At 44.2% G+C, this 15,326-nt stretch overlaps 1 protein-coding gene across 4 annotated transcripts in view; it reads right to left on the bottom strand.

Moving 5' to 3' along the window:
* The window catches only part of LPCAT2 (lysophosphatidylcholine acyltransferase 2), a 390,784-nt gene that overhangs the window by 245,435 nt on the left and 130,023 nt on the right, over positions 1 to 15,326 (bottom strand). For all 4 annotated transcript variants that reach the window (XM_068260831.1, XM_068260828.1, XM_068260829.1 and 1 more), the window contains one exon: positions 2,394 to 2,533. In XM_068260831.1, the coding sequence (XP_068116932.1) occupies positions 2,394 to 2,533 (140 nt within the window). The remainder of the gene's footprint in view (positions 1 to 2,393; positions 2,534 to 15,326) is intronic.

Below are 15,326 nucleotides of genomic sequence, written 5' to 3'. Positions count from 1 at the left end.
ACACACACACACACACACACACACACACACATACACACAAACACACACACAACACATCATTTATGAACATACCTTAAAGCGGAAAATAACCCAGCATTTCATCTTTGCTCTAAAACATTATTTACAGCATATTATATGCAACCAGCATTTCTTTTTTTTTACAAAACCAGCATTCGAAGGGTTACACACAGAGCTTGAAAGTTCAGTGCAATGAAATGTGGATGCATCAGAAGTTGAAGTTGTAGTTTATGTTATCTTGTGTTTACTTAAATGTATCAAGTGAGGGATGTGACACATTCTCTGACTGTGGAGAAGCAGCTCCACACAGACAGAGAGTCAAAGCATGTCTGCCTTCAATACACAATGAATAAAGCCAGTTATTAATAACAACAAAGCAAAAAAACTGTTCTTTTTGGGAACCTATAATTTCTAAATGAACAATAATACTTATGCACAAATGCAAATAGGATAACCATATGGCATTTCAAAAGTAGGAAACCATTTTTATTCAATATTATGTCAGGGTTTTATACCGCTTTAAGGTTCATTTTAGAAATTTGTTTAGAGTTTTTTAAAAAAAATATTTATTTATTAATACAGTCAAACAAAGAAATTACCTAAGAATGTATTCTTTGACAAGGAAATTACAACTGCACAAAACAATTTGCAATAAAAACACAGATTTCATTGCACAGAATTCAAATGACAGTCCATTGAACAGCAAAATAACAGGGTAGAAAGACTCTTGGGTCATACTGCACCAAGTGTTTCAAGAGAGAAGACACGTACAATAAACTCATGGAGCTTGATTCACTAACCGGCGCTAAGCCGGTTAGTGTGCCTTTAATATCTAGTGGTGTTAGGTGGTTTGCGCCCAAACATCGTGCACAGCAGCATGCACAGCACGCATAGCACGGTGCGCCGGTAATAGTGCGAGGTGCAACGATAACGTCGCATCCACTGCCCTGTAAACATCGAACCCGATGCGCTGAAAACGGCGCACCGGGTGCAACGTTTACAGGGTAGCGGGTAGGGATGCTCCATCGGATTCCGCGGAAATGCAATTTCCGAAATTCCGATCGGAAATTGCATTTCCGCATCGGAATGCGGAAATCGGTAATGTAAGTGCCGTAGGCGGATTTCCGCCGGAAATCGCGGAAATTTCCGCCAGAAATCGCGGAAATTCCACCCGACTTTAACATCGATTTTCTCAAAAACTATAAGGTCTTTTTGAAAACTTTTTTTTTGCATCTTGTTCACAAGATTCGGTTTAATAAACCCTGAAAATTTGGTGTTTCTAGGACTTAAGGGGGCTTTGTTATTAACCATTAAAGTCGGTGGATTTTTACTGTAATGTAAAATGCAGAAAATCTGCCTATTTTCTGCATTTTATATTACAGTAAAAATCCGCCGACTTTAGCAGTTAATAGCAAAGCTACCGTAAGTCCTAGAAACACCAAATTTTCAGGGTTTATTAAACAGAATCTTCTGAACAAGATGCAAAAAAAAGTTTTCAAAAAGACCTTATAGTTTTTGAGAAAATCGATGTTAAAGTCGGGCGGAATTTCCGCGATTTCCGGCGGAAATTCCGCATTGGAATGCGGAAATTGGTAGCGGAAGGCGGAATCGGTAATCGGTACATGACGGAATGCGGATTTACCGCGGAATCGGAAATTGGCATTCCGACCATCCCTAGTAGCGGGTGTGATGTTATCGTCGCACGTGCATTATTACCGGCGCACCGTGCTGCGCATGCTGTGCACGCTGCTGTGCGCGATGTAGCTTTGCGCAGGTGCTAGTCACTCCGGCACTAACACTTAGCGCCGGTTAATGAATCAAGCCCATAGCGTCAGCAGGTCAATAATGCTTAGTCATGAAACGCGTCGAGAAATGTTCTAGCCTCCATATGTAGTTCTCAAGCCACCTCCCACGCCTAAGCCCCATGGCTTACAATTAGATTAAGGAGCCTTCTTTTCTCTACATAGCCCAGTATTCAAACCTGGGTCTTGGCAATGACAGTCATATACCATACTATAATAAAACTTTTTAAAGTAATAAAACAGATTTTAAATATGTTTATATATAAGGTGTTCAGTTCCCTTAAATGAACTAAAACAGTTTGCACTTGATTACGCTTATGAATTTATTGTTACTGAGAATTTTTTTTAAATGGCTGGAGTGTACTGGTTAAGGTTTCTGCCACTGACAAAGGAGACCTGGTTTTGAATCTCAGCTCTTCCGGTTCAGCTAGCATCTATTCAGTAGGAGACCTTAGGCAAGACTCCCTAACACTATAGAGCATGTTTTAGTGGCTGCAGCTCAGGTGTTTTGAGTTCGCCAGGAGAAAAGGGCAATATAAATGTTATTTGTCTTGTCTTGTCTAATATAAATACCTTTTCCATCCTGTTAATGCTCCTTTGCTTGACTTTGGAACACAACATCTTATGATGAAAGCAGTCAACCATGCTGCTAGACCAACAATCGCAAAAAGAACAAGGCGTAATGGAAAAATAATGAGGCCACACAGCAGCATCTACAAAACAGAGGCATGAAATGAATAATAATTCAAGGCGATCAAGAAAGGGAAATATATAGTAACATAGGAGAGTTTTACCAGTAGCTTTCAATAAAAGTAGAAAAACAGTCATGTCATGTATTCGATTTAACATCTTAAGCCCCAGAGGTTTATACCACCTAATGACCAGGCCATTTTTCTACAATACGGCACGTCACAACGTTAACAGTTTATTGTTCGATCATACAACTTAGCACCCAAATTAATTTTACCTCCTTTTCTTCGCACAAATAGAGCTTTCTTTTGGTGTTATCTGATTGCTGCTATTTTCAGTTTTTATAATTTTAAGCAAAAATGACCGAAATTTTGTAAAAAAAAAAAATACACTTAGAGATAAGTTTATTGGCTTCCCCCTAAATTGGCCCTAGAGTAAAGCTAACCATACATCTAGTGAATCTGATTCAATCGACAAAGCGATCGACTTTTTTAAGGAGTTGTCTTTAGTATGGAAAGTCAAAAGTCGGTAGACTAAGCTGGTCGATTCAACCATTCAACTGTAGTATTAGGTCAGGGATGCGCAGCCTTCTACCCGTATTTGTTTTCATAATTTTGTAACTACCAGGTTAGCAGCTCCCATTGTGCTTCCCGTTTGCATGGTAGGTATTTAGTTATGCATATGTTTTGCATCTGTTTGATTGCTGAGTGTGTATTTGAGCTGTATAAGTGGTGCACATGAGGTGATAAGTCATTCAAATGCAGCCCATGTGGTGAGCGCTGGCTTTATTCTCTGCTGTCCATATTGAATGTAAGCACCGGCGTACCTACTGGGGATGCAACCTCATCAGCTGCAGGGGGGCCCGGGGCCCCTCTGGGGCCTGCTCGCTGTGTGCGGGGGGAACGCTGCCACGTGCCCGATTCTGGACCCCCCAGCAAGGTGCTCAACTGGCCGCAGCGTCTAATAGACGCTGCGCTAGTTCATTCCCCGCAGCCCTGCTCCAGCAGCCTGCATATTCCTCCGGCAGGAGAAAAAAATGGCTGCTGAAGCCCTGCACTGGAGACTATTTGTGTCTCCAGTACAGGGCTTCGGGCGCCATCTTGCCGTAGCCCTGCACTCTGCCTGTCAGCGCGGGAGATGTGCTGCACAGGAGGAGTGTCGGGGAGCTGCGCAGTGCGCACCAGAGGCCAGGAGAGACTCCTGACAGGTGAGTGAATAGTTTTTTTGTTTTTTTTACAGGGGCATTTTTTTTTCTGGTGACTGCTGCACACATTACAATTTTTTTAGGTGATTGTTGCCCACATTACGATATTCTGTTTAACGCTGCCCACATTCCGATTTTCTGGTGATTGCTGCCCACATTACGATTTTCTGGTGACTGCTGCCCACATTACGATTTTCTGGTGACTGCTGCCCACATTACGATTTTCTGGCTCACATTACGATCTTGTGGTGATTGCTGCCCACGTTACGATTTTTTGGTGATTGCTGCCCACATTACCATTGTCTGGTGAATGCTGTCCACGTTACGATTTTCTGGTCAACGCTGCCCACATTAAGATTTTCTTTTGAACGCTGCCCACATTACGATATTCTGGTGAATGCTGCTCACATTGCGATATTCTGGTGAACGCTGCCCACATTACGATTTTCTGGTGCCTGCTGCCCACATTACGATTTTCTGGTGACTGCTGCCCACATTAGGATTTTCTGGTGACTGCTGTCCACATTGTGATTTTCTGGCCCATATTACGATTCTCTGGTGAACACTGCCCACGTTACGATTGTCTGGTGAATGCTGTCCACGTTACGATTTTCTGGTGAACGCTGTCCACATTGCGATTTTCTGGTGAACACTGCCCACATTACGATTTTCTGGTGAACTCTGCCCACATTACGATTTTCTGGCCCACATTACGATATTCTGGTGAACGCTGCCCACATTACGATTGTCTGGTGAATGCTGTCCACGTTACAATTATCTGGTGACTGCTGCCCACGTTACAATTTTCTGGTGACTGCTGCCCACATTACGATTTTCTGGTGAACTCTTCCCACATTACGATTTTCTGGTGAACTCTGCCCACATTACGATTTTCTGGCCCACATTACGATTTTCTGGTGAACACTGCCCACATTACGATTTTCTGGCCCACATTACGATTGTCTGGTGAACTCTGCCCACATTACGATCTTCTGGCCCACATTACGATATTCTGGTGAACGTTGCCCACATTACGATTTTCTGGTGAACGCTGTCCACATTACGATTTTCTGGTGAACTCTGCCCACATTACAATTAATTTACAGTGAAACGCTGCCCCATTACGATTATTTGGCACCTATGGGGGGGCCCATCCAAATATTCGCAGGGGGGCCCAGTGATTTCTAGTTACGCCCCTGAATGTAAGTTACACATTTTTGATTAGCTGCTGTCAGGGTAAGGACATGTGCTTTTAACTGAGGTCAGATAGTGTAGGACATCTGCTCCGGAGAATTACCTCAACGTTGGTGCAGATGTCCAATAAATTGTATTTTGCATGCAAACTATAATGGACGCTAAACTTTCTCCATTAACCAGTATTGCATTGTTTGGATGCGGGGTGTGCAATTTTAGTCCAGGAGGGGCGGTGTACACCACAGCAATTTACCATTCAACTGTAGTATTAGGTCAGGGATGCGCAGCCTTCTAACCGTATTTGTTTTAATTTTTTAACTACCAGGTTAGCAGCTCCCATTGTGCTTTCATGTTTGCATGGTAAGTATTTAATTATGCATATGTTTTGCATCTGTTTGATTGCTGAGTGTGTATTTGAGCTGTATAAGTGGCGTACGTGAGGTGATAAGTCATTTGAATGCAACCCATGTGGTGAGCGCTGGCTTTATTCTCTGCCTCCGAGAGAAATAGGCACACGGGTGCAACCTCCCCTGCAGCCCAGAACGTTGAGACAGCACAGCCCCTACTCCAAGTTCTGAGGCGTCAACCTCCACAATGAATGGGTAAGAGGTGTCTACGTGTCTCAATATGGGTGCAGAGCAAAACAGTTCCTTCAGAGTGGAGAAGGCGGCCAGAGCCTCGGGGGACCAGTGATTGGTATCTGCCCCTTTCTTAGTGAGACTGGTGAGGGGTGCAATGACTGTAGAGTATCCCTTTATGAACCTTCTATAGTAATTTGCAAACCCTAAAAATCTCTGAAGAGATTTGAGTCTCACTGGCTGAGGCCACTCCAGTACCGCAGAGACTTTGGCGGGAAACATAGACAGGCCAGAAGTGGAAATTATGTATCCCAGGAAAGCAACAGATGTCACCTCAAAAATGCATTTCTCTAGTTTAGCATAAAGCCTGTTCTGTCTAAGTTTGTGCAGCACAAATTTAACATGAGCTCTGTGCTCAGAGAGGTTGTTCGAGAAGATTAAAATGTCATCTAGGTAAATTAGGACAAATTTACCCAACACCTCCCTAAAAACCTCATTAATGAGTTCTTGGAAGACGGCCGGGGCGTTACACAACCCGAAGGGCATCACCAGATACTCGTAGTGCCCGTCGGGTGTGTTGAAGGCCGTCTTCCACTCATCGCCCTCTCTGATCCGCACCAGGTTGTATGCACCCCGCAAATCCAGTTTGGAAAAGATCTTGGCATTAGTGACCTAAATGAACAAATCGTCTATCAAGGGTAATGGATAGCGATTTTTAATTGAAATTTTATTCAGCGCCCGGTAATCAATGCATGGGCGAAGGCCTCCGTCTTTTTTCTTAACAAAAAAGAAACCTGCTCCAGCAGGCGACCAGGAAGGGCGAATGAACCCTTTGGCTAAGTTTTCACGGATGTATTCCTGCATGGCCACTTTTTCTGGCCCAGACAAATTGTATAAGTGGCCTCTAGGGGGCATACAACCTGATAGGAGATCAATCGGACAGTCGAACGGGCGATGGGGCGGTAGCTTATCAGCAGCTTTGGGACAGAATACGTCTGAGAACTCAACGTAAGACTCTGGGACACCCTCAGCTAGTTAACTGACCAGTGGACCAATCTATCTGTGGCGAATGGATGTGTAGCCACGGCATACCAAGGATGATAGTGGAGGTTGTCATGTGTAAAACAAAAAACTGCAGCCTCTCTTTATGTAATACCCCTATGGTGACTTCTACCTCTGGAGTCTGGGACAGTGGATGATTACGCTGTAGAGGTGAGTCGTCTACTGCCGTAACCTGCAGGGGTGGTTTAACCAGGGTGAGCGGAACACCTAATCTCTTAGCAAACTCGTAATCCATAAAATTTGCCTCTGAGCCCGACTCAACGAAAGCCTCAGAGACTTCAGATTTACCCTCCCATGTGACAGTACAAGGGAGAAGTAATCGTTTATCTTCTAGGGGTGAAAGTCATGCGCCTAGGGTGTTACCCCCTACAACTCCTAGGCGGTAGCGTTTCCCGACTTATTTGGACAATTGCGTACTCTATGGCCCCCCTCTGCACAGTAAAGACATAACTGCTCGGACATCCTACGTCTTCGCTCCACTTGGGATATTTTTGACCAACCAATTTGCATAGGTTCGGGTGGAGGCGAGACGGAAGGAGGTGGAGTGACTGGAGGCGCAGCGTAGGACACCAATCTGACCTGACTACTACCCCGGGTCTGCTTCTGATAGCGTAGTCTGCGGTCAACTCGGATGGCTGATGAAATGGCCTCATCGACAGTTTTAGGTTCTGGCAGACTTAAAAGATTTGATACCTCATCCGACAATCCTGATAAGAAGCAGTCTAGGAGGGCATAGGTGTCCCACCTGGCTGAGACTGACCACCTCCTAAACTCTGCTGCGTAATCCTCGACCGGACCCTTGCCTTGACGCAAAAGCTTGAGCTTCCGCTCAGAAGTCGCAGCAAGGTCTGGGTCGTCGTAAATCACAGCCATAGCTTTAAAAAAATCATTCACTGAGGTCAGGGCTAAATCTCCGGGGGGCAAACTGTAAGCCCAGGTCTGAGAGTCGCCTGATAACAAGGTCTTAATAAATGTGACCCTTTGGGCCACCGTTCCCGAAGATCGGGGTCTCAACTCAAAGTAGGATAACACTCTACTCCTAACATTTCGGAAGTCTGACCTGTGACCAGAAAATTTCTCAGGTACCGGCATACGTATGTCGGAACTAGGAGGGAATCGCACCTCCTCCACGGCCGTCTGGAGGGTTTGCAAAGAGCCAGACAAGGCGTCATTCATCGTCTTGTGGCTACCCAGCACTTGGTTGATGTGATCCACTGAAGTGGCAAGTGCGCCCAGACGGTCGGGATGTGTATCCATTGTATTTTATGGTCTGGCGTTCTGTAATGATCGGTGTAACACAGAGAGGGTCTGACTACCGGTGAACTGCAGTATCACCAACAATGCAGAATATACCCGATTATTGATGATCTGCAGTATCACCGATAATCAGATATATATTCTAACCTCTGGACACCTGAGCAACGAGTAAGTGTTAATGCAACAGTAATACTCTGAGTTCACAGAAAAGTAAGTACCTTCCGTGGCCTAGACTCTCCCGGGGGAGGAGCTAAGCAGAGAGAGGAAGGACAGAGTGTGAGTGACACCAATGAGGGAGTGTCACTAACAGATCTGGGAACTGCCTCTAACAGTAAGGCTAGTTCTCGAGGTCGGGCAAGCCAGGTCGTTAACACACAGACAGATAAGGTACAGATTCGGGAGACAGATACGGAATCCAATGAACAGGCAGGGTACGGCAACGGAGTATCAGAATAGCAGGGTACAGAATCAGGAGGCAGATACAGAGTCCAGGAACAGGCAGAGTTTGGCAACAGGTTATCAGAAATAGCAAGGTACAGAATCAGAGATCAAAAGGAATAGTCAGGCAGGCAGAAGGTCATAACAAATAATAAAGTATAATTTCCTAACTCTAAGGTGTGCGATCCTTGGCCGTCAACACCTTTGGAAACTATGCTAGAACAGGTCTGAATGCTACCACTAAGTGATCGCAACGCCAGACAACCAGAGAATGACCAGCATCCAGTATATATACTTCAGTGCTCTCCAGCACCTCCCTTAATTGCTGGATCAATGAAAGATGCTGCAAATGTCAGCTGACTGGCCTGGTCAGCTGACCTTCCTCTGACTGCCATAAAACCCTGCCTCTCTGCGCGCGCACGCGTCCTCCTGAACCAGTGTGGACTATTGGTCCCAGCCACCCCAGTCATGTGTTGTAATGTAGTAGCCGTATGGGATGCGGAATCCGCCACCACGCTGTTCGAGCATGCGGCGCTTTCTCCGCGTCCCACCTTACTGTGAGAGGCAGGCCTAAGCACACAAACCGCCGCGTCAGACGCGGCGGTATCTCCGCGTTCCTCTATGCCAGACGCGGAAACAGCCGCCCTATCTTGCGTCCATGCGGCGGCTTTTCCGCGTTTCTTCACAATGGGGTTGCAGGATTTGATTGAGCTTGCCGCAGGTGGGGGTGGGGCCGTGCTACGCCCGGCTGGTGGGTAAAGTCGCCCACCAAGGTGGGTGGGCTCTGTGCTCATTTTGTTATGGGCATTTACCCTCCCATGTTAACTCATTTATAAGAATGGGGCTACAGCATCAAAGGGGTTAATGTCTCCATTAATTTAATTTATGGGTTTAGGCATTAGGGTTTAGTTTAGATTAATTTAGGCAGGGAGTTTATGTGGTATTAGATCTGGCATGTTAGGTGTTAATGCTTTTGCTGTGCAGAGACTGCTGCTGTAATTTTCTCTTTCAGGTAAAAAGAAAAAAAAAAAAGAAGAAGAAGAAGAAAGAAGAGAGAACAGGAATAGCTTCGCTGGCCAGCAACAGATTATCTCACCTGTGATTGGCAGCTGTCAGAAAGTGCGGGAGGTCAGCTGGCCAATAGATGCTGGACGTCTGCCAGGATAAATATACCCCTCCCATCACGAGCCTGTCATTCTGCCTTGAGGAGCTGCTGGAACTGTTTCCCCTCCCACCCCCCACCCCCCTTTTTGTTGCAGGCTCTTTATTTATTGGTGTCACAGTGGAGGCGGCCTGCTTTGGGCCGGCCTGTTATCTGAATTGGTTGGACGGATTTTCTTTAGGTACTTCAGTCATTGTGTTTTAGTAAAGTCACCCACTAAGGTGGGTGGGCTCTGTGCTCATTTTGTTATGGACTTATATATTGGACTTTTTATTCAAGTTTGACATATGTTTTATATGAAGTTATTTATGTTATTAAAGTTTGATTAAAGATAAAGGTTTATCTACAAAATAATTTATTCACCAATAAAAAGTGCCTGCGGCCAATTAAATTCCAGTTGGTGTGAGTGTCTAATTATTTTGGTTAATGTTTTATCTGTTGGTTATTCTTTCCCTGTGTATGCATTTGCCCTCTCATGTGCTATTCCACATAAGAGATGTCTGTCAACCTTTTGCACCGTGTCTACTACACTCCAGACAGGCTCCAAAGGCTAGACACTACCATATTTCCAAACTGCTTTAGGGGTTGCAGAGCAACAGGATCACTTTGGCATGTTTGGTTTGCTTGTCCAAGAGTGCAGGCCTTTTGGTGTACTCTTTGGAATAAGATGTCTGCAATACTCTGACACCCGATCCCTTTCACCATCACTTTATTTCTGTTAGGGGACAAGCCTCCTTAGCTTAAATACCACACCCATAGACTCCTACAGCACATGGCCTCCACTGCAAAAAGAGTCATTGTCCAAAATTGGAATACCTCTCACCTCCCACTGGAAGGTATATTTACCTTACTCTCGGAAATCATGCTAGTGCCTCATGTTACAGCAAAAGTTACTGAGAGGTTTTCATAATACCTGGTCCCCCTGGATTACATGGTTGGAGAACTGTGGCCTATCCCATATTTTGTATAATTTCTCTATTTGATTCTATCAACAGGTTGCTGAGTGTCTTTGTTTCTTGTCCTTTTGTTTTGAAGTATTTCCTTATGTGGTTTAACCTATGTTGTGCTATAAGTATGCATGTATATCTCTGTAGCTTACAGTCATAGCCACTGCATGGATTTTATTGGCATTTTGGCCTATATACCTATTCTAAATCAATAAAATCCTTTTGAAACCTAAAGAGAATCTATACTGTCCAATTTGAACAATAAAAAACATACCAATCGAGGCACTGTGATCTCCTGGATCCCTCTTTGCAGTTTCCGCCATGATCCTAGCTTTTAATCGCCAGTTTTAGGCAGTGTTTACAAACAAAAAACATGGCCGATAACCAGCTGCACTGGAAATATTGTGCTTTTATCGCTAGATTAGCGTAGGTCTTCCCCAAGGGGTACCGCTGTGGGGAAGTCTATTAGGTTATAATTTGTGCACATATTATCACTGACGCTAACCCCCTCCCCCCCTTGCAGTCTGTATGTTTGTTTTATGAAATGTGTATACAAGACAAATAACATTTATATTGCGCTTTTCTCCTTGCGGACTCAAAGCGCCAGAGCAGAGCAGCAGCCACTAGGGCGCGCTCTATTGGCAGTAGCAGTGTAAGGGAGACTTGCCAAAGGTCTCCTACTGAATTAGTGCTGGCTTACTGAACAGGCAGAGCCGAGATTCGAACCATTTGTTTGAGTAGCTGCACTGGAAATATTGTGTTTTTATTGCTAGATTAGCGTAGGTCTTCCCCAAGGGGGTACGTCACCGCTGTGGGGAAGTCTATTAGGTTATAATTTGTGCACATATTATCACTGAAGCTAACACCCCCCCCCCCCCCCCCAATCCTTTGCCTGTAGTGAAAGCCAGGTGTGTATTTTAGTCCAGTAGTTATTGGAGCTCTGCACATTATGGCAGATAAATCATTCAGGTATAGGTTCACCCCACACTGAAGCTATGTCCCCCCTCTTTGTGCCTGCAATGAGTGTTGTGTGTACTTTAGTCCAGTAGTTATTGGAGCTCTGCACATCTATGCAAGAAAATCATTCAGGTATGAGTTTTAAAAGCGCTGCCATTCCTCCTGCTGTATGAACCAGGAAGTGATGTTTATGTATATATGTATATATGTATACACTGTATATATATATATATATATATATATATATATTTATATATATACTACAAGTTTATTATCTGCACTCCAGTCTGGGATTCTCATATTCTGACAGGCAGCTCCCTCCTCGCTCAGCCTCACAAACTGCACAGACAAGCTGAAAGTGAGAGCAGAAAGTGAGGAGTAAACAAAGCACACAGAGCCTGGAGGGGACTTTCATTACAACAGAGGCAGCTCATTCCTCCCTGGGTTGACAAGGCTTGACAAAGAAAAGATATATTACAGAGACAGTGCAACTAGAAAAGGCTGCAGTAATCCAGACCACATTAGAACAGGTATAGGAACTTATATGATAGAAGGAATAAGGCTGAAAATTTTGTTACAGAGTCTCTTTAAGTAATATAAAAATGTGGGTTTGGGGATGGGTATGGTTTAATTCGCTGGTTCTAGATTTTGCATAATACTCCAGTAGCTAGGCTTTGCATTAAAGGATACCACAACTGACATGTGGCATAATGAGATAGACATGGGTATGTACAGTGCCTAGCACACAAATAACTATGCTGTGTTCCTTTTTTTCTTTCTCTACCTGAAAGAGGTAAATATCAGGTATGTAAGTGGCTGACTCAGTCCTGACTCAGACAGGAAGTGACTACAGTGTGACCTTCACTGATAAGAAATTCCAACTATAAAACACTTTCCTGGAAGAAAATGGCTTCTGAGAGCAAGAAAGAGATAAAAAAGGGGGAAATTCTTATCAGTGAGGGTCACACTGTAGTCACTTCCTGTCTGAGCCAGGACTGAGTCAGCCACTTACATACCTGATATCTACCTCTTTCAGGCAGAGAAAGAAAAAAAGGAACACAGCATAGTTATTTGTGTGCTAGGCACTGTACATACACATGTCTATCTCATTATGTCACATTTCAGTTGTGGTATCCTTTAAGAGTCGTGTGTCTGAGCCTTTTCAGATCCCATCAGGATTGTTCTCTGTTGTCTTTTTATTTTCCATTGCTTTTAGAGCCACTAGCACAGGCTATTAGGGAATCCTCGGATATTACTGGCTTTAGAATCAATAGGACTAAAGAACTTCTCTGTCTGTATTTGAAGGACTTGCTTAGATATCTGGCCAATCCTGGTACATCGCTGTCAACAAATCTGTTGCAAATCTTTGATGACTTTGGTGACATCTCAGGTGTATCTATTAACTAGACTAAATCTAGTTTAATCCCCTGGATAAATTTGACAGGTTCCTTAATCTGTAGTACTTCTCAACCTAATGTGGTGGATAAATTTCCGTCCTAGAAAGCCACTGGACCCGCCGGGGCTCAGGACAGGGCAAGTGGAGTGGGCGTTAGTTACCCGGAGTGTGCGTAAGTTACCAGTGCATGCTACACTGTACTACCTTAGCATAGTGAGCGCTGAGCTCGCCTTCCTCTCATTAAGCTGCGCTGCTAAAGCTTGATGTGAATTAAACCCAAGATCATATAAAACTTTATCCAAGGCAAAATCAGTATGGATATATCAACTAGATACAATGTCCCCAAAGTGTCTTTTAATATGGAACGCTTCACAAATTTGCGAATATAGGCTTTTCTAAGCTAATAAATGTACACTGGATAGTGTAATAGTTAAGGGCTCTGCCTCTGACACAGGAGATCTGGGTTCGAATCTCGGCTCTGCCTGTTCAGTAAGCCAGCACCTATTTAGTAGGAGACCTTGGGCAAGACTCCCTAACACGGCTACTGCCTATAGAGCGCGCCCTAGTGGCTACAGCTCTGGTGCTTTGAGTCCGCCAGGAGAAAAGCGCGATATAAATGTTCTGTGTTTGTGTTCTGTGTTTGTTTATATCTGGTACCCAAAGGTATGTTATCTGATTTTGGAGAAGGAACATCTGTGTGATCACTGTATCTACAATAAACTGAATTGTAGGGTGACAGTTGTAATAATTAATGAAGGGGTGGTATAGGCATGCTATTGCTACAAATGAGGAGAGTAGAAGCCCAGGGGACATCTCTGAAGAAGAGGGGTTTGCCTTTTGAAGCACGTAAGTGTCCATTGGTTCCTGTTAATTACATCACTGACCAAGCTGGGCGGAAACTATACTGCCCATTGGCAGCGCTGCCAGCATGAGTCATCCACGCCGGAAACTGACCCATTCAGTCTCACTGCTTCAGATTGCAGCATCTTACCTCTTCACACTCTGCAAATGGCTGGATTGAGCGGTAAATCGACGGATCCTTTGCACTACATCGCATACCATATTTTTGGTCTTAAAGTGACCCAGAGATGAGTAAAAAGACTGTTTTTCACTTACCCGTGGCTTCCTCCAGCCCCAGAAGCATGGATGCGTCCCTCGCCATCCTCCGCGGTCCTCCGTTAAGCCGCAATCTGCTCCGGTAAGCGGCTATGTGACTTCAGCAGCAGGCCTTCTGCGCATGACTGAGCCGTCTACCGGAGTTTCGTTGCGGCTTCATGGAGGATTCCGGGCGGACCGCGGGAGGCAGCGTGATGACTGTGAGGGATGCATCCATGCTTATGGGGCTGGAGGAAGCCCTAGGTAAGTAAAAGACAGTCTTTTTATTGATTTCTGGGTCACTTTAAACCTTGAATTTTAAACTCGTTGAATAATTGTTTTTATTCATTTCTGACCATATTTAATTATCATTCCCACACCGCCCTTTTTTTACCCCACAACCCGCTGCAGTGAGGGTATGAGTCCAGCGTGTATGTTGGTGGAATAGGGGTCAATGAGTTTTTTCAGTATTTGTTTTAGGGTTTGATGCATCCTGACATAAAAAGTATATATGTATTTTAGCACTGTGGGCAACGTTTTTTTATATCTTTATTGAAAAATTTACTAAAAGCTATCGACAGATATAAATTAAATGAAACCACTAAAAATACAAATAAACCTGCTGCGATTTAGTTGATTACATTTCTGACACACACATCAGTAATAATGATGTTAATCTACCAAAGCTAACCTTTCAAAAAAGACCCATGAGGGTAACATAAACATCTCCTCTCTAGAGTCCACCCTCTGTAATAGAGGGTGGACCCTTCGGGGCTCTTCTGCCCAAGGGCCCCGATGCGGTCGCTACCTCTGCACCCTCTATTGCTACGCCACTGCTTTCACAAATAATGGGTCAATAAATTCACATCCTACTGCAATGTAGATTCAAAGTAAAAAAAACAAAACACTTTATATCAAAGATCAAGTAAACTGTAGTTCAAAACGTGCAGGATAACCTGGAACACTTTAACAGTGTAATGATCGCTGCTGCAGCAGCTATTACTGGAAGTATTAGTGCTGCAGCTCAGGCAGTTCTGATCTATTTCCATGCAAGTTGCATAGCTTTGTCTGTCTTTCCCTGCTGTCAGCTTGTGACTGATTATCATTCACCTGTGTGGGAATCTGCATGTCTGCTCCCATTGGATGACCTCAGTATAAAGATCTGCTTCCTGCAGGGTTTCCTTGGGTTTTCATAGCTTCAGCTTAAGCCTGCCTTGCTGTCGCTTTAGCCCCCGATCGTGTTTCTTGTTAAAGATACTTTGCTGGTCTTTGCATCATATATTGGTTCATTGCCAATATATATGCATACCAGCACGTTTATTATTTTCCTTGTATTTGTGTTACGTGATACATCAGTGTCGCTGATGTATACGTACACGAACTGTTTATATCCTGTGTGCAGTTAGTCAGCTTTCCAGCACGTTTTGGTAGGTTGCGCGTACCGTGACCACCCGTGCTGAGGTAGTTACCCTGTTCCTGGTCCTGTTTGTGGATTGCGTTCATCTCTGCGAAGAGATAACGAATCC

Source organism: Hyperolius riggenbachi, chromosome 11 (genome assembly GCF_040937935.1).
Source record: "Hyperolius riggenbachi isolate aHypRig1 chromosome 11, aHypRig1.pri, whole genome shotgun sequence".
In the NCBI taxonomy this organism is placed as follows: domain Eukaryota; kingdom Metazoa; phylum Chordata; class Amphibia; order Anura; family Hyperoliidae; genus Hyperolius; species Hyperolius riggenbachi.
The sequence above is the reverse complement of the archived record's forward strand: the minus strand, read 5'-3'. Positions and strand labels throughout refer to the sequence as shown.